Source organism: Condylura cristata, unplaced genomic scaffold (assembly GCF_000260355.1).
Source record: "Condylura cristata isolate star-nosed mole 26May11 unplaced genomic scaffold, ConCri1.0 scaffold00019, whole genome shotgun sequence".
NCBI lineage: Eukaryota > Metazoa > Chordata > Mammalia > Eulipotyphla > Talpidae > Condylura > Condylura cristata.
In genome coordinates, this window is record NW_004567120.1 from 4,167,055 (window position 1) to 4,191,802 (window position 24,748).

Sequence of the window (24,748 nt, forward strand, 5' to 3'; positions counted from 1 at the left end):
AGGAGGGAAAGGGGGGGATAGTAGGGGCTAAGAGGGCCTGGTTGCTGCGGGCCACCCAGCCCCCTGCCTCCCTCAGGCATTCCTGCCTAACTGCAGGTCTGCCCCTACTCAACTCTCTGAGCATTAAAAGCCTGTCTAATCTACCCAAGGCTCAAAGATTCCTTTATCCATTGCCTGAATCAACAATGGACCTGCATGCCTACCTGCTCCCACACCAGTCTAAACCACTTTAACTCATCATTTTATTAGAGACACCAGCACTTCAATAATGCAGAAAAAATTAATATAGGCACAAAATTAGAAAGAATAATCCTGTTTTTATTCAGACAAGATTAACTTCTGAAGAACCTCAAAAATATAAGCAAAAACAAAACAAAAATTTTGCAGGATCAATAAAATAAAATTATTTACTAGCAACAAAAAAGTATAAGTTGAAATTTAAAAATAGACACTATAGCAGGAAAAACAAAATCCTTAGAAAAAAAAATATTGAGTGTCCCAGACCTGTACAGTGAAAACTACAACATTTAAGAAATTAAAACCAAAATAAATGTGAGGATCACACTGTGTTCCTGGATTAGAAAGCTACGTGTTTTAGATGTGAATTCTCCCCATATTGCTCTCCAGACTCAATGTAATACCAAGCAAAATCCCAGTTGCTTTTTTGGTAGAAATTCAAAATCTAAAATTTATATGGAAATGCTAAGAATTAGAAAAGCAAAACAATTTTGAAAAACCAATTGCAAGTTTGGAGGACTAGTATAGCCGAGTCCACATAGAGACATAGAGACCCCTACATATACAATTAACTTTCAGCCAACGTACCAAGATAATTCAATGGGGAAAGGATGGCATTTACAACAAATGATACTGGGACAAATGGGACATCTACATTGACTTAAACTTTCACACTTTATAAAGTTTAACTCATAATGGGTCAAATATCTACATATAAAATTATAAAATTCCTGTAAGAAAATATATGAGAAAATCTTTGTAAACTTGACTCAAGCAAAAGCTTTATAAAAAAAACATTTCAAATCAATTTTTAAACATTTATTTATGCATACGAACTGGGGTACAGGCCAGAGACTCGTGGAGGTGAGGGGATTCACCAGAGTCAGAGTGGAGAGCAGAAGAGGAAGACTGACAAAATACACTGATGAGGGGAACAGAGGGTGGGCGAGGAAAGGTCTGCCATGCCATCTGGGTCACCTCTTTGGCCAGGGATCAAACTCACACCCAGGCCACTGTGGCTAGATTCACTGCGCTGCAATCCATTGTGTCACCCGGGAGGGCTGCAAAGGATTCTTAAATATGATTTTTAAAAAGTAAAAACATCAAAGTTGATAATCTGGACTTTATCAAAAGCTTCTGTTCTTTGAAAGAACTGTAAAGGAAATGAAAAGCCAAACTGCAGACCTGGGAGAATATTCTTGCAAAATTTAAGAGGGCCCTACCTGGTGGTGCAATGGGTTAAAACACAGCACTATGAAGGTATATACAACCACTGCAGCATGAGTTGGACCCCTGGCAAGGGAGCTGACCCACATAGTGCAGCAGACCTCTCCTGTCTCACCAGCTGCTCTCCTCAGCAGTATATTTCAGTAGATCCACCTGTTCTGCCTCCCACTCTGTCTCAGGTGAATCCTCTCACCCCCAACACCTTTGGCCTGTACCCCTGTTCTTGTATGCATAAACAAATAAATCACTAAAAAAATAAAAAATAATTAAAAAAAAACCCAAAATATATAAAGAACTCTCAATGTTCAATATTAAGAAAATAGTTTTTTAAATAGGTAAAAGACATAAATGGATGTTTCACCAAAGAAGATAAATAGATTGGCAAATATACACAAGAAAGAATGATCAACTGATAGTACCAGAAGTTAGTAAGAATGGGGGACAATTGGAAATTATATACATTGCTGGCAGCAATACAAAATAAGACACCCACTTTCAAAATAACTTGGCTGTTTCTTAAAAAGCTAAACTTGCACTTTAACCATATGATCCCAATTACCCCACTATCTGGATATTTCCTCAAAAAAAAAATGAAAACATATATTCAGGAAAATATCCTGTACAATAATGTTTATAGCATTACAGTCATAATAGTCAAAATAGGTAATAACCCAAATAAATAGGTAGATTGTGATATATTTATACAATGAAATACCAGTTGGTAATACAAATGAACAAAATAAATGTAATGATACATGAAATGACATGTATGAGGCAAAAAAACACTAGATAGATCTAAATAAAAACAGACATACACAAAAAGCTATATACTGTATGACCTTCAATTTAATGACATTCTAAATAAAGCTAAACTACAGTAACAAAAAGATTAGTGGTTTATTGGGGTTATCGGAGGAATAGGGGACTGACTGTGAGGAGGCATGAAGGAAATTAAGGTGTGATAAAAATGTAGTACATTTTTTTTGTGCTGCTGGTTATACAAATATGTACATTTGTCAAAATTCTTAATGAGTTATTTAAAGTGTACATTTGAAAAAGGAGAATTTTACTTTGTGTGAATTATAACTTCATATCCTTAAAACATAAGCTGTGTGACCGTTTCTCTATTTCTGTACACTACAAGTATAGACTTGCTATACATCTAATCATAAACATGATTTAGAAACAGACGTTTCTGAAGGCAAACACAGTAACTTGTCAGTTATATACTTCTCTGGGTTTTGGGTTTTTATGCTGTAAACATAGTATTACAAGCCATTATTCCAAATCTCCTTCCAGAAAATATTCAAAGTGCTACAGGTATTTTGGCAAAAGGATTTCTCAACTGTCTGATGAGTTAGGAAATGCTCCCCATAAGGAGATGCATGATACATTTTAGCATATGAAAGGTCCAAGGAGTCCTATATTCCTTAAAATTTGTTAAATTTCCTGTATATCCAATAAACCTGTGTGATAAGTAGTATCCCTATAGTTTATAATTTTAAGACTTTTGGTAAAGCTTTCAATATTTAGTTGCACGATCAAGTTTTATTTACATTGGGAAACCATAAAACTTATGGATAAGTATACCGGGAAGGAACTAAATATACAAGAAGCTAAAAGAAAACCTAGCAATCTAAATAGAATGAGACTTACAACAAGACATTATTAGTGCTCTACCAGGAGTTTAACAAATAGAAAGATAGTGAAAGGCAGCTAAGGCAAAAAAGCACGTAACTTATAAAGGTACTTTGATCAGGCTTTTATTAGAACTCTCTAGCAAAGGAAAGAATGAAATGATATATTCAAGCTACTGCAAGATAAAAACTTCCAGCTAAGAATACTATATTTGCAAAACTCTCTTTCAGATATGAAGGAAAAATAAAGGTTACCCTAAACCAATAGAACCTGAAGGAGAATGACAACACAAGAAAACACTGAAAGGAGTTTTCCCAACAGAGCAAAGAAAAGCCACAAAATATTTTAAAAAAGGAAAACATAAAAGTCAGAAAACTGGGCCCTCCCTGGTGGCGCAGTGGGTTAAAGCACAGCACTGAGAATCTAAGGCCGCTTCTGCATGAGTTCGATTCCCACCTGCCCCGGAGGTGACCACATGGTGTGGCAGACTTCTCCTGACACACCCGATGCCCCCCTCAGCAGTGTACTTCATGCCCCCCTCAGCAGTGTACTTCGTCGATCTGCCTGTTCTATTCCCCATTCTGTCTCTGGTGAAGCCTCTCGCTGCCCCTGAGCCTCTGGCTTGTACCCCAGTTCTGTATGCACAAGTAAATAAATCTTTAAAAAAAAAAGTCAGAAAACTAAATGCAAAATGGGAGTAACAAGTACCCATATAACAATAATCACTTTAAATGTAAATGGACTGAACTCACAATCAAAACAGAGTGATTGTTTACATCAAAAATCAAAACCCAACTTTTTGCTGTCTCTAATCTGAGCTAAGATAAACACTGCTCAAAATAAAATGGCTCGAAAACACCCTAAAAGTAAGTGGTAGCCCTCCCTGGTGGCGCAGCAGGTTAAAGCACAGCACTGAGAAGCTTAAGCCACTTCCGCATGAGTTCCATTCCCGCATGAGTTCCATTCCCGCCTGCCCTGGGAGGAGTCCACATGGTGTGGCAGACCTCTCCTGACCCGCCTGCTGCTCCCCTCAGCAGTGTACTTGTCGATCTGCCTGTTCTGCTCCCCACTCTGTCTCTGATGAATCCTCTCACCCTCCGCATCTCTGGCCTGTACCCCAGTTCTATATGAATAAATAAATCTTTAAAAAAAAAAAAAAGTAAGTGGTACTCGTAAAAAAAAGGCAAGTACAGCAATATTTATATCAAATAAAATAGATATCCAGGTAAAAAAGAAAATAAGAGGCAGGGATAAAGGTATATACTTATTAAGGAATCTGTGTGTGTGTGTGTGTGTATCAGATGAAAGCATCAAAATATAAAAAAACTATTTTAAAAAAAACACTAAAAACAGATATTGACACCAACACAACAGCAGTAGGGGACAACACCACACCACTTCCATGAATGGACAGCTTAACAAGACAGAAAATCAAAAGGAAACCACAGAATTAAGCAAAGAATTAGAGCAGATGCTTAACAGACATTTGCAGAGTGTTGACCACCCCTCCCAAAAGCTGAGCACAAATTCTTCTCAAGTGTACTAAATATTCTTAAAGACAGACAACATGCTGGATAACAAAACAAGTGTTAATACATTTATGACAACTGAAATCATATCAAATGTGTTCTGAGGTCATGTTATCAAACTAGAAACCAAACACAAAAAGTGGGAAAATCTCAAATATCTGGTGATTAAAACAGATGCTACTGAATAAATATTCAACTGATAAGAAAATCAAGGAGATTAAAAAACATCTGGAGACAAAAATAAATGAAGATACAAACTAACAGAACCTATGAATACACCAAAAACTACTATATTAATAAGTATGTATATAACAAGATATGTCTACAAAAAAAGAAAGACTTCAAATTAATAATATAACCTACCACCTTAATGAATTAGTAAAAGAACATAGAAAAACAAAAATCCTCTAGCAGGTTCAAAATATGGAACATCAATAAATTAAATTGATGTCAAAGACATTCCAAAATATTAATGAAACCAAAAGCTAGTTCTTTTAGGAAGTAGACAAACATATAGCTTGGATCACTTAAAATAAAAACAGTAGGGCTTTCCTGGTGGCTCAACAGTTTAAAACACAGCATTATGAAGCTCTCTGCAGCCACTGCAGCACTAGTTCCATGCCCAGCCAGGGAGCTGACCCACATGGAATGGCAGACTTCTTCTGATCCGCCCGCTGCTACCCTTCGCAGTGTACTTTGTCAATCTGCCTGTTCTGCTCCCCACTGTCTCTGGTGAGATCTCTCACCCACCACACCTCTGGCCTGTACCCAGTTCTATAAGGATAAATAAATAAATTTAAAAAAAAACGTAAATTGAGTAAGTAGAATCAGAAATGAGAGAGAAGATACAACAGATATCTCCAGAACAGAGAGGGTACCAAGAAATCACTACTACTGTGAACATCTAAAGCCAATAAACTGAATAAACTACAAAAAAATGAACAAATTTTTAGATGCATATAAACTTACAATACTAAATCAAAAAGAAATAAAAAAAACTCAAAACAGGCAAGCAAAAAAAACCCAAAAAACACCTATGACCAAATCAAATCACTGTTACTAAGTTCAACCATTTCAAAGTCAAAATAATATCTATGGTTCACAAACTCTTAAAAAATAAGTAACAGTGAATGCTTCTAAATAAAATTAATGAGGGCAACATTATTCTGATATCAAAGGTAGACAAGTTTATTACAAAAAACTACAAATAAATATCCCTAATGAACACAGACACAAAAAGCATATCAATAAAATCCTAGCAAATCAGTCAAAACTACATTTAGTAAAGCATACCTAGTTGAAAGTAGTTCAACATCCCCATATCCATCAATGATTCACCACATCAACAAGAGGAAATAATAACATTGTATGATCATATGAACAGATGCAGAGAAGGCATCTGACAAGATTAAGAATTCATTTATAATTAAAACTTGATGAAACAGGAATACAAGTACTACACCTCAACATAATAAAGACCATATATTACAAACCCATAGCTAACATTAAATTTAATGGTGAAAACTGAAAGGATTTCCTCAATGATAAGGTACATGACAGGGATGTCCACTTTTACAACTACATAACAGAGTACTAGAAATATTAATTAGGCAAAAAGAAGATATAAAAGGATTTCAAATTGTAAAACCACTACTACTATCACTATTTGCAGGTGACATACTAATATACAAGAAAAATTTAAAGAATCCACTAAAAACAATTATCACTAGAAACAATTTATAAGGAGAGTGAAATGGCAGGCCACAAAATCAATATACTAAAATCTGTTGTTTTCCTATATGCAAACAATGACCTAAAAGAGAAAGAAACCAAGAGAACAATCCCATTTAAAATCACAAAGAATGATATAACTAGGAATTAACCTAACACAGAAGGTAACAGAACTATACAACTATACAACAAAACTCTTAAGATTTTATTAAAAGAAACAGAAGATACAAGAAATGGAAAGATACATCTTTCTTATAGGTTGGATTTAACACTGTTAAAATGTCCGTGTCACTCAAAACAGTACACGGATTCAATACAATCTCTATCAAAGATTCAATGGAACAATTCAAGAAACTGAGCAAACATTATTGAAATTTATATGAAACAAAAAGGCCCTTAATAACCTAAGTAATTCTGACAAAAAATAAGTTATCATCCTCAGTCTTCAAATTATATTGCAACCTATTCAATCAAAAAGTATGGTTTAGAAGTAAACATAGACACAAAGATAATGAACTAGAACTAAGAAAAGAAAAATAAATCCACACTTGTATGGACAGTTAATTTACAACAAAGGAGCCAGGAGCTTACAATGGAGAAAGAAAAGTCTCATGTTCCACAATACTGGCTTCAGAGATATCTTTGAGGACCCAATTCCAGTGGCAAAGGAAGTCAAAGCAAAAAAATAAGTGGGACTATATATAAAACTAAACAGCTCTGCAGAGCAAAAGAAACGATCACTGAAATAAAGGTACCCTATGGGAAGGCAAAAAATATTGACACATACAAATGACAAGTGGCTAATATCTGAGAGTCACACAGAACTTATACAGCTTAACAAAAACAAATAAACCATTCAAAGCATGGGCAGAAAAGTTAAACAAGACACTTTTCCAAAGATTACAGATGATCAGCAGCCACATGAATAAAATACTCATTACCACTTATCAGATAAATGCAAATCAAAACGACAATCAGATACCCCCTTACACCAATGAAAAGGCTAGTGTCAGAAAGACCAGAAACAGGTGTTGGTAAATGATATGGAGTAAAGGGGATCCCTTATATACTTTCTCCTCTATGGAAAACAATATGGCTGTTCCTCAAAATCTTAAAAACAGATCTGCCCTTTTAGTTATCAATCACTCTAGGGTATCTATCTCAAGAATACAAAACCACTAACTTATATGTACATGCTGATGTGCACTGCAGCATCATTTACAAAGGCTAGGTTAACGAAACAACCTAAATGCCAAGAGACAGATTAGTGGATAAAAATGTGATATCTATACACTATAGATTACTACTCAGCTACAATAAAAACATGAACTCTTGTCATTTGCAATGATGTGGACGGAACTGAAGGTGACTATGCTAAGCAAAATAAGTCTGAAGGAGAAAGACAAATATCAAATGATTTCACTTACATGTGGACTATAAAGAATAAAAACAAAGGAACAGGCAAAAACAAGCCCTAGATATCAGACTGTAGCATCAAGGCTTCCAGAGTTGGATAGTGTAGGGCAGGGAGCAAAGTGGGGCAGAGTTGCAAAGGGTTGTTGTGGAGGATTATGGGTACTTTGTCAGTTGAGTGTCGTGAGACAACATACATCTGAAAAGGTGTAAGCTTATATCCCTAAATCATATACAGTGTTGTAAATCAATGTTACTACTTCAATAAAAACTATGTAATTTAAAAAAGTAAAAATCTAAAAATGTGTCTGAAAGAAAACATTTTGATCATAAATACATGAATGACAAAACCTACCTCAATTTGATGCAATAAATTAGAAGCAAATAATGAAAAATGATCAAAATATAATGTAGGTTAAATAAACTTCTCCAGAAAAGAAAATACCAATGTAAGAAAGTTAATCTCTTATTAAACCCAACCTAGCAACATGGAAGAGTATTGTAAGCAATATATACCAGTGTCCAAATCCTTCAGTGAACTATATGAACCTTTCACTGATTCTATAGAAGTATCTTTTAAAACTATTTCTAATCTAAATTTATTTATCCTCCGTAGTTAAGTAAGTTCTAAGTAATAGGCACTAGATAATATATAAAATTTAAGTCTTAGAAATTTTAGAATTTTGAGAAAATAGGGAAGCAGAGTAGCAATTACTCATCTAGCACCTTGCTTCTGTACATATTTTGTAAAAGCTATATGAAAAGCTTCTTGAGAACCACTACTACTATTTCTTTATAACAATTTACTCAGAGATGTCTGAAGAATAATTTGAAAAAAAACATAAAATTTTAGTAAACTAAAAGTGAGAAGGGTGATTTTTTGTTTTCATAAAGACATGAAAATTTTATTACATTGTTTTAAGTTTAGCAAGTAGATATAAGCAGAATGTACTTTTATTCCCTTTGAAAGTTCTCTTTACATAGTTTCAGTATAATCTTTGAAACCTTCAGCACTTAGAAATGTAAACAGACATCCCTATGGATAAAAACATCTGTAATATATAAAAAAGGAAATAGTTCTGCAATGAAACAAAAAAAAATTCATCTTTTACAAAACCATGATTATATTTGCTTTAAAATCTGGAACAACCATGAAACTCCTCAAAAATACAAAAATTTGTTTATACTTCAAATTTGATTCTGGTACCTATTTTTGGCTTATACAGAGTTCAGGAAGGAACAAATCAAGAATATATTTATAAACTCACATGGACATTACTCACCCACATTTGGAGGTTTCACGTAATTTACAGGTAGTTCTGGAGGTCTGCCTCTATGTAGAGCTGCAAACGCAGACCCATTCCATAGTGTACTCTTACAGTCTATACAAAACAATCAGTAGTTAGTAAAGAAAAAGAACAGTTTTCCTGACTAGCTTAGAGGCAGATGTTTGTTTTCAACCTCATTTTCTAAAATACATTTCTAATTAGTAAAAACACACATGTTTAAACCATGCTACACACTAAATTATAGGCACCAATACCTTAATATATCATCAGAATATTTTATTTCTGTGTTGATCCAGAACTAAAGCTTTCATTATATGTATATTTGAATTTCATGTAAATACATTATGGATTAAGAGGTTTTAAATTTACACTGGTTCTTGATCTTTAGGCTTATACTCCTATGTCTACTCATATACCTATATAAGCAAGGGAACAACTATAGCACAAGCATTCTAGGTAAAATCCAGACACATTTATACTTGGTACATGGTCTTGTTATGGAGTACCTGCCTATTGTGCATAACTGATAACAAAAACATGTAGGAACTGATAACAGATTACAAATAGCTGTGTTCGTGTAAAAAGAAATTCAAGTAAATATTTTAAATATTCCTAAATTTTCAACTTTGAACCAAAAACATTCTACCATTCTCCTGAAAACTTCCAAAGTAACTAAATGGAAATATTTCCTTAAATTATAAAATTAGATATTTAAGACCTCCCCTGTGCTCTAGGGGTAAGTCTCAGTACTAGCACTGCAAGGGCCTGTGTTCAATGCCAGGTGAGGGAGCTAACTCACATACTGCACAGCAGACCTCTCCTACTGGTGCTTCTCCCATGCAGTTTATTTTAGTAAATATGCCTGTTATGCTCCCCACTCTTCTTTGGTGATTCTTCTCACCCTCACCCCTCCCGCACCTCTAGCCCATTGCCCAGTTCTTTAGATGTTTAAAATAAGGTATTATTTATGCAAATATTTATCTTTGTGCACTGAAATTTTTATTTTTGCTTTTATTTATGAGACCTAACCCGTAGGCCACCAGAAGCCATGAATTGAATCTTTTAGAACGTATACCAATAAAATCAACACAGAAATTAACTGGTTGCTATACCTCAAGTATTTATTACACTAAGAATCATTTTTAACACCTAATTTCACTTTTCTATGTTTGCAAAAATATTATTTATATTTTTATGAGGCTTTTTGTAAAACTGGGGAAAATCTATAAAAGTTGGAAAATAGCACTATAGAGAAACTATTATTGAACTGTCATCGATGGGGCAATGTTTTTGTTTAAATATTTTGGATCAATACAAGCGGCTATTAGTGGTCAGAGAATTACACACTGTGAAAGAGATCAGAAAGGGAGACCATTCTAGAGATAACAGAAGAGACAGAAAGAAGACATGACAGAAAAAAGGAATGATTATGTAATGGAGACAGAGACTGAGGGGATAATGTGCTTTTGGAAGCACTGACTGCTTAAAAATAACTATTTCTTGTATTTGGTGTATGTGTATGTGTTTGTTTACAAGGAGTAAATTTTTTTTCAACTATCTACTTAAAGTTCACTGAGTAGAAGAATTTATTATGACCTTCTTTGTTCCAAGAACACAGTACAATTAAGAGTTGGAAAAACTCAAATCCTCCAAACATACACAATTGTCAATCCAAGTTTACACTTCTACTGGAACAGAATGATAATGCAGATATTGATTCATTCTTCACTAATCCCACCTACTTTTAGTGTTCATTCTAGAGACTTTGTGTTTGTTTTCCTTCATTTAGACCTTCATTAATAACTGCCATATTTTGTTTTGATGTGCTCCTAAATGTAGTTGCACAAAGTTCAGTAAAAATAATGCTGCTATCACGTATGTAAATATTGAAGTATGATGATTTGACTGTATGGCGATGTGTAGCAGTCTCTTAGTTTGTTATCTTACCTCTTTTGTTTTTAATCTTAAAAAGTCACTTTTTAATTTATTCAGAGTGATGTGAACTCTACTATCTAGTTATTATTTTTAATAAAAAATTCTTATGTTAAATAGCATGGTTGATGCGATTGTGTACACCATTCCCCTCCAAATTCTGTATATTGCATTAGAACAATCATCACTTATGTGTGTAGTTGAGGAAAATTATTCCCATATATTACAATGTTACTGCTTTATAGTCAGTATTGGCAAACATTAAAACTTAAATATTTTCAATAATAAAAGATTTACATATAATTTTCATTCACCTAGTATGAAATATATATTAGGATGACGTCAAGACATATAAAGATTAACATTATAATGTAATAAAAGATTACCTTAAGCATTTATACTGTACTAATCAGAGCAGTGGTCTCTATTACATGATTACAAAATTTTATTTTCCACAAGATTGTAAGATTTTATATTCTTTATATCTATGACAGTGACTGTTTTTACAGAAAAAGGCTCCTTTTAGGAGCCTTTTTAGGACTCTAAAAACTTATAGGAAAAAGAAAACTTTAAAAATATTAGCAAGATAAGAAAAACCAGAAGAAAATTATTATTCAGAAAACTATGGGAACATCACTAAATGTAAAAATAGTCCACTCCCCACTCCTGCCTTGCAAAGTTGTGAAAATCTTACCTTTGGCATCCCGTAAGAGAGATTGCCGACCAACGCCTAGTAATGTCTGTACCCCAGGAACACTCTGAGGGATCTCCTTATCTAGTAAGGGACCAATCCGCTCACAAATTTTAAGGAGGTAGTCTGGAGGAATGTGTGCATTGGCTGCCACCTAAAAAGCATACACAAAGCACATAAAAACAAATCTGGGTTAAAAAAAATCTAGTCCATTATCAAACAGTTCCATCCAAAATGGATCAAACTATCATTGTAAAGTACAGGAAAAAAATAACATTTTAAATATGTAATGCTTATGCCAAATATAAGAAACAACTACAAAAACTGTGTACATTTAAATGATACTTTAACATTTAAATGACGTGGCACTCTTACTTTTATATCCCATGATTTAAATCATTTGTTTAGCTATCAATCTTAGGAAATTTTTCATAAGTGTTACAAAAGCAAAAGTGAACATGCCTAAAATCAGAAGTAAAAGATGACAATAACTTTACTAGTAGTTGATTTATTCAGTAGTAATGATGAAATGATGAAGAATCAAGGGTCTACATTCTATATAAACAAGAATGTAAACAAAAGGTATTGCATCAACCTCACCTAAGTCCCGTTAGAATTTATAAGAGCCATTTTAGTAATAAAGCAGAATCATTTTTCCCAGAACAGTGAACTGGTTTCTAGGAGTATCAAATTAATGATTTTATAACTAGTGTGAACTGAGGAACTGAGCAACTGAGCTTATGTACTCAACATTCATTACAACAGTTACTTGTGTGTTTTTTTTTAATGCAAGTAAATTTTTGAAGTTGACTAACATGTTTAAGGATGAGACAATTAAATCACAACAGAACTGTGTCCCACCTCACACACACTCACACACACACACACACAAACACACAATCATATAGGACATACACTAATGTCTTATCACCAGGTCAAGAATAATTTTGTAAGGCATCCCTAATGATCGCCATGAGAGAAAGATTATGTGTGTTGTGTTCAGTGCTATATTCCTAGAATATATCCACAATAGGGCCTGGAATTAAATTAAGCAGAAATCAATAAAAATGTGTTCAATGAATCAATGAATGAATAAAAACTGACATTTCAGCCTATCTGTAAGTAACAGAACATGAATTCATAGAAGTATTAGATTCTCATATCAGTGTGCTTATTTTTTTTTTTTACTTCTTAGAAAACACAAGTGGTTACAATCAAATATGTATTCAGAATTCTGGGAATAAGTGATTCTATTATAAAAAAAAACTTCCTGCCAATTACCTTTTGTAAATTCCTGCAAAAACCAATTATAAACTACCAAGATAACTGGGACCTAGGCAACCATCAATTCTCATGAAGAACAAATTAACCTGTTTGGTTTTTGTCTCTTACCTTGATCACTTTATATCTGTACCTATAAGGTTTTGCTTCTGGTTAGGGACAAAGAATATGCCAAATTATTCCAATATTTCTCACATTTCTACTTTTGTTTTCCTAGAAAATAGAATACGCTTCTAATGTCAGCCAATACTATTTCATCAAGTAAATGCTATATGAAAGCTTTCCAGAGGGTGATAGTTGATGACTTTACTGGAATTTTCTTTTTATCAATTTCCTTTTCTTCATCTTATTACCATATCAAGTTATTCAATTTTTACAAAAGTCTAATAACCCTAGAAATTGTAAAATATCTAGCAGTATATAATACAGCATAATACAGAAAATTGGAGTCTCTAAATGGAATTTTTAGAATTGTCCTCTTATAGGAAATCTGTCAGCATTTTATCTTAAACTTATAAGCTAGTTATGTAAGGAATTTTATCAATCCACATTAATAGTCCAAAACACAGAATTACTAAGTAAACTAAGGTTTATCCACTCACATTCCAAATTTCTTATCTTTGAAGATTTGTTTTATAGATTAGTAAATAAATTTCACAAGTTTGATTTTTACCCTCTTCGATAAAATGCACTTTTTTAGTGGTTCCAATCAAAAATTCCATTCCTCTAGAATTAACAAAAACTTATCATTTTAAGTTTAGTATGAAGCTTTTAATATACTTATAGGCAAGACACACTCATTTTGTGTAACAACACTGGAATATTTTCAGAACATTTTTTCATGTATTTTTTTAATGAAGTACTTAAATCAGTATTAGAGAAACATTTTATCAACATAGCATCGATAACAACACTTTGAGTTTCAACATGCTAGCTTTTCCTTGAAACCTTAACAAGCTTCCAGACTTTTCTCTTCTAAATCAAACTTGAGTACTTTAAGTGGTAATTAACATTTAATTAAAATTAAAATACATTTGTTGTGATTAAAACTACTTTTTTTAACAGTAACCTTTCTAGGTATAAGAATTATAATCGATAATTACTTTTTAAGCTTTTTAAAGTTCTATATTAAGATATGTGAATATAGGGCCCTCCCTGGTGGTGCAGCGGGTTAAAGCACAGCACAAAGAAGCTTAAACCACTTTCGCATGAGTTCGATCCCCGCCTGCCCTGGAGGTGACCACATGGCGGCGTGGCAGACCTCGCCTGACCTGCCCGCTGCTCCCCTCGAACAGTGTACTTCGTCAATCTGCCTGTTCTGCACCCCACTCTGTCTCTGGTGAATCCTCTCACCCTCCGCATCTCTAGCCTTTACCCCAGTTCTGTACGAATAAATAAATAAATCTTTAAAAAAAGATATGTGAATATAATGTAATATGTAACAAATACAACATTAAAATTATTCATAAATATATGCTATGAAATCAATGGCTTAATATTATAAGCCACACTTTTCAATTAATATTCTAATATTTTATTTAGCCACATTTCTCTCTCTGCAATATAATGTCCAACAAGTAACACAACATTAGCAGTTTAAGAGTAGAAAAGCATTCTTTAAAAACAAAGTCAAAGAGTATAATACAAACATCTGTTTATTCTACAAAACAATTCCAAGGAGCTAACTTAATGTTTGAATTGGCAGGATTCTTATACATATCCCAAATGCACATCTTACAGAAGGAAAAACAGATCCCCAAAAATCCAATGGTCACAATAAATGGACAGGACCCTGGGTCACAGTACCCTATTAATAAGGCTATTGAAGAATTATGAAGGTAATTAATAGAAAGACTGCAAAAAATTAAAATAATTAAAATTTGAATAACTAACAGAAAAACAAATAGAGGCTTGATAAGAAGATTGGCTGACCTAAAGAGCAAATCTAACATTTGAATTACCATACTTTATTACCATTATGACAACTGAGAACACCAGAGAGCTCATTGAGATTATCCTACTCATCATAATTGGTTGAAAGGAATAAAGCTGGACACTGATAAAAATTCAAAGGTACCTAATCTCAGGGGCCCAGACCTCTACCAACAGCTACATTTGATATGCTAACTAATTTTCAAATAGCTATAATGTCATTTTTTACTTGACTTTTATAAGGGGGATCAAACAAGTAACTCTAAAAAGCAAATATCAACAGAGATTTGTTAGTGTTTTATTTCCTAAGAGCATGATTAGAAGTAATAAGAAGACTCAAACTAGAAAAATATGCTAAAGAAGTAAAATGCAATATTTTGTATGTGATTTTTAATTTGGGGGAGGAAGAGGAAAATAGAGGAGGTATGTACAAAAAGTCACATGATTAAAGATTTACAGACAAAATAATTTTTGAAAAAGACATCAAGGTTTTAAAAACATCAATTTGAGGGCCTATATTATTCAGGCTCTAAAATTTACTAGCTGTTCTAGCAGTGTGCTAGAGTAGAAAGGCATGAGATTTGAATTTTTCTAGCATCCCCAGTTCCTATTTAATGTGACCTGCAAAGTTTCATAGTCTTCTGAGCCTAAGCTACCTTATCTGTAAAGGAAGAAATAATTATTACCATCTGACATAATTTGATTAAAACAAAAAATCATACTCAAACATTCAGGGATTAACAGTGGAAAGAAGATTAGATTGCTGCCTAAGGGAATCCATATCCTGTGGAAGAAATAAACAAATAAATGGAAACAAATCAAAGCTACAAAAGTCTAGAGGTACTACAAATTACTAAGGAAGCAAAGTACAGTGCCCAATTTGACCTGGGCATACGTTCGTGTGCGACTTCACACTTGAAGGAAAAGTAAAAGTTCACAGTACAGACATAGGGAAGGGAGAGAGAGTATTAGCATTGCAAACAAAAAGAAACTCCTACTCAGCAAACATACTCTCCAGTCACCATCACAAAAAAATATCAATACTTAAGATGCTTCTCCAAAATGTTATAAACTAAAAAGCAATGTAAAATTCCATCCAGCAAATTATCTGACTTTGATGGAAAAAATACATATTATTAAAAATAAACTGGAGGAAAACATAAAATATTACTAATAGCTTATCTTGATACTTCTCAATAAAATACAAATGTCTGCAAATTTCAATACTGTATATTTATAATTTAAGTACCCAGTTTGATGTTTCTGAATTTCAAGTGGAAAAGAAATTGCACATTAGTTAAGAGAGTGAGCTACAAAGGGGTGACTTATCGTTCACCATTGAAAATGTTAATAGCTGTCCCTAGCATTTCTTTTCATTCATTTTAAAATTTCCTCAGAAATGAGAGCCAGAGAAACCTATCTCCGTTCAAGTAGTATCTGTATTACACTGTCTCAAGAAAGCACTAAAAGTACTATAACCCTGAGGGCAGAAGATATCAAGACTAAGACAAGGGACCCACCCACATTCTATAAATTTGTCAGTAAAGAACACAATATCAGCTTGCAGATTAAATAAGCTAAAAATAATTATATATAATGAAATACTATTAACAAAAGCTAAGAAAACTGAACACCAGATAAAGTATCATGGTAAATAGTCAAAGACAGGAGAAAACACTTTGTCAACAAAGTAATTTAAAATACAAAATATTGGACCTCCCTGGTAGCACAGGGTTAAAGTGTCAGTGCTATCAACCTATCACCAGCCACTGTGGCATCAATTGATTCCTGGCCAGGGAGCTGACGCACATGGAGCAGCAGACCTCTTCTGTAGTGTCCACTGCTCCTCTCAACAGTGTATTTCAGTACACCTGCCTGTTGTTCTCCCCTCTCTCTGGTGAATCCTCTCTCCACCCCTTCCATCCAGGCACCTCTGGCCTGTACCCCAGTTCTTGTATGCATAAATAAATAAATCGTTAAAAAGATTTTAAAACTTTAAAAACTATCAACAATGTACAGATTAAGTTCAGAACAAGAGATCAGAAGGGCTGAGGATCCCTATAAGACAGAGGAAAGACTCCCACTTCTTGAAAGAGTGACTATTATATCAGCTTCACACTGAACTTCTTTTCTATAATGCAATGCAAATGACACTAAGTATCTTTTGACCCATTATTTCTTACTTAAATTAACAATTGTACTTCAAAATACTCATTTTGGATTCAATTCTGACAATATAATTGAAATATGTTCAATTTTATTGCATACAGTCTTATAAAATTATTTATCTATTGGGTGTATAGCATTATAAATCAACATCTGTATATATCACATTTTGGTCACCATCAGAGAACTAGTTTCCATCCTTCACTATATATTTGACCCCACTTGCCGGATGTACCCGCCAAGCTTTCCCTTTCTTTCCTGGTAACCACTATATATTTTGCTCTTACAGTCTCAAGAGCTTATATTTGTTTTGTTTGTGCTTCTTCTTTATATTCCACATATGAGTAAAGCCACACAGCGTTTGTCTTTTTCCCTTTGACTTAACTTCACTTCAGAACAATACATTCGAATCATATTTGTTGCAAATGGTCATGTTTCATCTTTTTTATAGCTGGGTAGTACCCCACTGTGTGAATTCTTTAATGGTACTGTTCAATATGATCTTTAGTTATAAAAATATTAAGAAATTTAAGTGGTATTTATTAGCTAAGAAAATACAAATTCTGGGACCACAGGTCTCCAGATTGCCTTGCTGTCCTATTTTTAAAGTAGTTACTAGTTCATGTGTATAACATTTTCAATTAATAAAATATTCTTTCATATTTAACTATTTGGTACACAATTGTCTAAAACAGCACAGATTTTTATTTCATAAATGAAGAAATCAAATCTCTTGAGAGGTTGTCAGACAGTAAGTAAAAACTATCTCCTATCTTCCAGACTATATCTCAGTCTTTTCCACTCCCCACAAAATGCTATGTGAGAAAAGTTAAGCAAAGGCATCTTTAAAATATGACAAATATTAAAGTGCCTTTAAATTATTATTTTGTTCCCTGTTAAGCATGTGATCATTAACTGATCAAATACAACACAAATTAAACAATTATTCAAATTTGACAAAAGGATTTTCAGGACAAAATTATAAAGAATATTATTATTCCTTACTTTGCTTTCTTAATACTATCTCATTTACATTGAGATACCAGTTTTCCTAGAACTAATGATAAATTTCCAAAAGGATTTTAATCACTGAAAGTATGCATAGGGCCCTCTCTGGCGGCACAATGGGTTAAAGCACAGCACTATGAAGCAATCAGCAACCACTGCAGCAGAGTTTGATTCCGCACCTGGGAGGTATCACACATGGCCTGGTAGATCTCCCCTGACCTGCCTGCTGCTCCCCTCAGCAGTATATGTCAGTCCATCTGCCTGTTCTGATCTCCACTGTTTCTGGTGAATCCTCTTGCCTCCCACACCTCTGGTTTTCTATGCATAAAGAAATCAATCTCTTTAAAAAAAAAGTATACATAAATAAATAAATCCATTTTTTAAAAAAAAATTATGTTCCTACATTACAGGCGTGAAAAATAAATAGAAGCCAAGGATTAAACCAAATAGCTAAGGCCAAAGTATTACAAAAATAAGCATATACACATGCTCAATCAACTCAGTAGTAAGAACACTAGCTTTCAGATATTGATTCCTATCTGCCATAATACCTATCAGCATTATATAATCACACTAAACAGGACATGCTTTCTGCTTTCCTATGATGCATTCTGTTCTTTCCTAACTATGGTTGTGTGTTCACGCACCAGTTAATAAATTACACATGCTTAAAATGCTTCCATACCTACAGATTCAATAACTATGCTACCAGCATTCAAAAATTCTGTTCTCATAATTCTATATTTTGCTGTTGTAATAAACAATTAAGCTATTACTAAATAAAGAACAAGAGCTGGGTATGGGGAGAGGAAAATACAGGTATGCCTAAAATTTAAATACAGTGTTTTAAAGTAGTTGCTGAGAATCAAATGAGAAGATGTAAAAAAAAAAAAACTTAAACTGAAACATGCTCTATGTAGATGCAAATTTTCTATATTTAAATATATTTTTAAACATAGCAGTGAACATACAATTGTTATAAAAATTTTTCTTAACAATATAAAATTATTTCAAATCTTCTGCATATAAAATGGAAGGCAGTATAATCTATATCACTACAAATGTAAGCAATAAGTAGTGCTTTCAATTCTATAGATGAAAATGTTGAATGAATGCAAAAACATATACCAAACCTAAGAACAATTATATCTTTGGTTTAGTCTTATGAGGAGTCCCCATAAAATGATTTAAAAATCTTAAAAATGTGTCCAAGTCACTACTTCAATATGTGAAATGTGTTTATTAACAAAATTAGTTCATTTAAACACACCCATAGACTCCCTCATTAATATGTTTCTCACTCCTGTAAACCTTCAAAGTAGAAGCAATAAAATAGTGACCAGGTTGACAGGGTCACCAAAAATGAAAGGACACCTGTAATTATTTATCAATCTTAATATGAATTGCAAAAAGTATATCTAACTCTATTACATTGTAACAGAGAAGTAGAAAATTTTTTTAAAGTTCAGATCAGGCCTTCCCTGGTGGCGCAGCAGGTTAAAGCACAGCACTGAGAATCTAAAGCTGTTTCCGCGCATGAGTTCAATCCTGAGCATGAGTTCAATCCTGAGTTCGATCCCCGCCTGCCCCAGAGGTGACCACATGGTGCAGCAGAGCTCTCCTGACCCGCCGCTGCTCCCTCCCCTCAGCAGTTACTTCGTGGATCTGCCAGTTCTGTTCCCCACTCTGTCTCTGGTGAAGCCTCTCACCCCCCCTGAACCTCTGGCCTGCACCCCAGTTCTGTATGCACAAATAAATAAATCTTCAAAAAAAAAAAGTTCAGACCAAACTTCAAAAACAATCATCATGACTTCAAAATTCTCCATCACTACTAAAAATTCCTAAAATTAACTTAGAACATTTTATTTTGAATGCCATAGTAAAACACCTTTAGAATTCATCATACATTTTACTTACACAGACTCATGTTTTTAAAAGCACTTCAGATCTGTATATGTCAATAGTGGTTTGCCAGTAGCTTTACCAAAAAAAAAAAAAAAAAAAAACACCACCTTCTCCTGTGTTCCAAATTATAAGTAAAACTCTAAATGAGATTTAAGAAAGAAAGAAGGGGGGATTACTAGACTACATAGTAGTAACAGTAATGAAGTACTGAAGAAATTTACCTTATTGTTATCTTAATAGCCTTCTGTATAAATCAGGTTAATCAGTACAATTAGTTCAACCAGAACTATATATAATGTGTGTGTGTGTGTGTGTGTGTGTACATATAGAGAAAGACTGAAAGGGCAGGATTTTTCAAATAAGTAGTAAAAACATAGTTATGCAAACCAAATTTAGTATGTTAACATCTGTTTATAGTCCCTTATGTATTTTCATTCTTTTTAAATCTCTTTTTAAATGGTACTTAAAGTGCTGATATACAATGTAACCTTATCAGATTATACAATATACTAAATTTCAATCCAAAAACCCATAGCTAAATCAAAAACTACACTGTAAATCCGTTGTTCTGACAGCACTTAAGAAAAATAACTGCTCCAAGAAAATACCCATCTCTCTCACAATGAAGCCACTCAAGACTTGAAGTCAAACAAATAATTTTAATCAACAATACAACTGGTGAATACTCAGTTTCCAGCCACTGCATTCCTTTTTCTTCTGTTAAAATTCTCACTCAGGCCTATCCTAACTTCCCTTAACAAAGAAATATTTGGTAGAGAACAAGCATTTTGTATCAAAATATTGGATTCCAGTGTGAAAAAATAAAAACCTAAGTGTACAACATAAAGAATTTAAATTAAAACCAAAAACTATACTACCTTTAGATTATATTCAAACAATAGAAGAAATTCTCAGTATATAGTTTTAAAATGCATAAGAAAACAAAAAGGTAAAAAGCAAGTATATGTAGGGGTATAAAAATGGATTAACTACAATTTAAAAAATAACTGGTTCAAGTTAAGCCCCACTACACATGGAAGAAAAGAGATGATTAAGTCAACTATTTTCACCTGTCAAAGACACCGAAAGATTAAAAAATCATAACCTTACTCTAAATATGTAGGATGGCGACATTATAAATTAGTACAATCTTACAAGATGAGACTTTCTGAACTGATAACTCCTTAGAAATCTAGCCCAGGAAAACGATGTACACACACACACACACACACACACACAAGCAGCAGAAAGACTACTTAATTATGCAAAGATAATGAAAAACTGGAAGTAACCCAAATGCTACACTGGAAGTTGAGCTCAGCTCAAATCAAAGCAAGTTAAAAACAACTGAATCTTTTTTGCCATTAAAATACCATTGATTATTCAAATATAGATAAGTATATGTAAAGAAAATAAAAAGCATAGAATGACATTGATTACAATTACAGAAAAACATGCTTTTAAATATAAGGAAAGGAAATTCAATTATATCAGTTTTTCTTTTTGTACTTCTGTTTGTGGTTAGACTACATATATTTATTATTTTATTGTTCACTTATTTCATTACTGTCAAGTTGATTTTTAATTTTTTTTTACTTTTAAGTTTCCTTTGCCACCTGCTTAAAATGGCCCGTTTAGAGACAAATACAACCATTTTCAGTACACTCCAGTATAAAACTGTCTTTAAAACCACATTAGTCATAAAGTGTTAAAACATTGGTATAGTTACTGTTGGTTTTGCACCTTTTTTGACAACACTTAAGTTCAACAGAAGGTCTGACTACAAATTAAACTAAGAATACATGCAGTTTTTCAGAAATAATTTATATCCAACAGATAATTTTTCACCATTAACAGTACAGTGAGCTTACCCTTATCACAATTTTCATTTTCTGTGATTTGCAAAAATAAGAAAAAATTTAATCACTAGATTTAGTAACAATTAGCACGGCTTCAGTATTTTGATCAAAAGTATCAAATGAACAATAAACAATTTAAATGTTTTTAAAGTATAACTCTGTATTTATATTTAGAGTTCCACTTTAACTTTGTTCAGTATTCTTCCACTTTAATCTCATTTGCAAGAAATATTGTTGAATGAACACTTTAGTAATATCACTCCTCTCTCTTTTCATTACCTTCCAGTTCACAGTGCTGTAGGTGACACAAGAGAATGTCTTCCAAAAATAAAAAAAGATTACCTTTTTTCTGTGTGTCAAGACCTAACAGAAGGTACATTTACACTTATAAATCATATTACAGGAGAAACAACAGTTCCAAGTTTTGGGTATATTCTATTTTAAAATATGACCATTGTTGTCGTCTGGTAAATCCAAAATCATGTTTTGTCAATACTCAAAAAGGTCATAACATAGTTATTTAGTGAAAATTCAACAGCACAAATGCAAATTTAATTACCTGATGAAATACTTCTCTAAAATCTGAGATATGCGATTTTGATTTTATGTGGTAGTTAAATTATCTAACCAGCAAATTTTGAAATTCGCTCGATGTTCCCTATCATTGTTAATTGTGTCGTTTTTTTCCCCACTATCAGGTCTGTCCACTCCTCTTCCAGTCCCCACCCCCAGGGCCCCTGTTGCCCACCCCCACCTCCCGCACCCCCCGCCCCCGCTGTTCCTTTAAAAAAAAAAAAAAAGACTTAAGCCTGGCCTCAGTTCCCGTATTTCAAGCCAGGACCAACCAGAAACCAGTTTTCTTCCACTAATCCGGAACTTCGAGCAGTTACCAATGCTGTCATTGGCCAGCGTCAGTCCTTGGTACGTGCCCCAAGATAACCCCCTGGTTTCTCTCCCTTTTCCCCCTACAAAGGCCTTTTCCAATGTTTGTAACACATTCACTATCCACAGTTCCGCACCTCTGATAAGCAACTCACATTCTTCTAAGTTTTCGGGTGGAAACAAGCGAGGCCAAGGGGAGGGAGCAAGGTACCCTTTCTCCGCCTCGCTGGGAGGGGGGAAGGGGCAGTCGTTCTCAGACTCGGCTCCGAGCTAGAGCCCCGTTGGCTGTGGGGTCAGGGACGGGTTGGGGGAACAAGGTAGGGGGGGAAGTAGAGGAAGAGTTGCGTTAAGTTGGAATGAAAACTTTACTCACCAGATCCTCAAAGCTTCTTCGGTGCTCTTTCCCTTCCCAGTCTAAGCGGCGCGGAATCAGCTGGGGGCCGGAGGAAAAGAAAGGGGGGAGGGGAGCAAACGATAAAGGCCAAACCTCCGCTCCCCATCAGCCCGACCCAATTTGGGTCTCTGCCCCCGACCCTTTTGCGTCCGCGTTTCTCTCGGCCGGATAGCTACCGCCTCGGGGACGACTGGGGGATGGGGATAGAGGGAGAAGGCCGAGAGATAGGAAATCCCGAAAAATAGCTTCCCACAGGCAAAAAAGAGGGGGCGCGTTAAGACCCCAGCGCTATTTGCCCCTTTTGAAGGGAGAGACCGGTGCACTCCCGTGACAACAGCTATGAGTGCCCAGATCCAAGCCTCCCTCTCGGCCCCTGCCCTCCGCCCGACTTGCTGTAAGCTTCCTCCAGTCTTAAATCAACCCTTCCCCTCTTCCCGAAGGGAGACCTTACCTGATGCTCCTCGAGCTCCTGCACTAGCACCTGAGCAAAAGGGAAACATGGATATGAGGAGCAGCTCCAGCCATTAACCCATTCCTCCCTCCCTCCCCACTTCGAACCCGGCAGCTGACGGTCAAGGCCGGCCTTTCGCTCACCCTCAGCGGGGCCACACAACCCGCTACCTCGATTTCCCCATTGGGACCATTCCCAAGGAGTCCCAGTTCTTCTCTCTCTCACCTGAGCAGATTTGTTGCATGGTCCGGACTGCAAGAATCTAGCGATCAGGTAATACAGCTCTGAAGAAAAGGGGGAAAAGAGATTGAGAAGGAGGCAAAGAAGAGAAATAGCAGCTTTTTCAAAAGAAACTGACAGCCGTCGCGCTAAGCCTCCATCCCTTTAGCCCCCGGACACAGCTACCCACCAGCTTCGATCTGGGTAGGTGCCGCCGCCATCCTTTTCCCGAGGGGATTTAGGGGCTTCGCTCAGAAGGGGCGGGTGGGGGCGCTGCCTCTATTGTGATGAAGCCCCCATGCCTAGGAGTCCCGCCGCTTCCGCCGCACTCCACGTCCCAGTTTCGGTCTCTCTCGGATTCATCGCATCACGTTTCGACCCATAGATATTCTACCCCAAGAGCTGAGGAGGCGGAGGAGGAAGGAGAGGGAGAGAGAGAAGAGGAGGGAGGAGCCCAAGTGCCGGAGAGGTGGGCGGGGGCAAAGGAGGTGGAGAGAGGGGAGGGCAAAAGCTGTGAGAGCTGCCTGCAGCGCTCGCTATTCGCCGCCAGAGGCACTAATGTGGCCAAAGGCTTCCTCTCTCTTAGCCGGCCAAAGGTTGCGTAGCAACCGCTCCCGGAAGGAGGGAGAAGTGTTAATTGACGGCAGACGCTCTGGCAGCCGCCGCGAAACTCTGTGGTGGCTTCTCTTACGCGAGCTCACAGCCGGCTGCCCTTCCTGTTAGGGTAGTCGAACCTTTTCCGGTCGAGGGCCGCTCTCGCTGGTCGTGGTGATCTTAATGACCATGTGAGGAGCTGATTTGACTCAGCTGTGTGTTTTTGTTTGTTTAACTCACTGCAGCGAAACTTTTTTTTTTAAATCCTAACCCCGACCGAAGGCAATCTAGCTGCTGAATGGTGTTGTGAATGAGGGAGGAAAGGAGCCCTTACTTGGTTCTCACGTGTTTCACTTTAAAATATTTTTTG

At 35.2% G+C, this 24,748-nt stretch overlaps 1 protein-coding gene across 1 annotated transcript in view; it reads right to left on the reverse strand.

The window, feature by feature from the left end:
- BRWD3 (bromodomain and WD repeat domain containing 3) overlaps nucleotides 1-24,208 on the reverse strand; it is a 158,689-nt gene extending 134,481 nt beyond the window's left edge. Inside the window, exons 1-6 of the mRNA XM_004685617.2 lie at nucleotides 23,975-24,208; nucleotides 23,791-23,849; nucleotides 23,566-23,595; nucleotides 23,094-23,153; nucleotides 11,691-11,841; nucleotides 9,059-9,157 (exon numbers count right to left, since the gene is read on the reverse strand). Coding sequence (XP_004685674.1) covers nucleotides 9,059-9,157; nucleotides 11,691-11,841; nucleotides 23,094-23,153; nucleotides 23,566-23,595; nucleotides 23,791-23,849; nucleotides 23,975-24,005 — 430 coding nt within the window. The 5' untranslated portion in view covers nucleotides 24,006-24,208. The remainder of the gene's footprint in view (nucleotides 1-9,058; nucleotides 9,158-11,690; nucleotides 11,842-23,093; nucleotides 23,154-23,565; nucleotides 23,596-23,790; nucleotides 23,850-23,974) is intronic.
- Nucleotides 24,209-24,748: the final 540 nt, after the last annotated feature.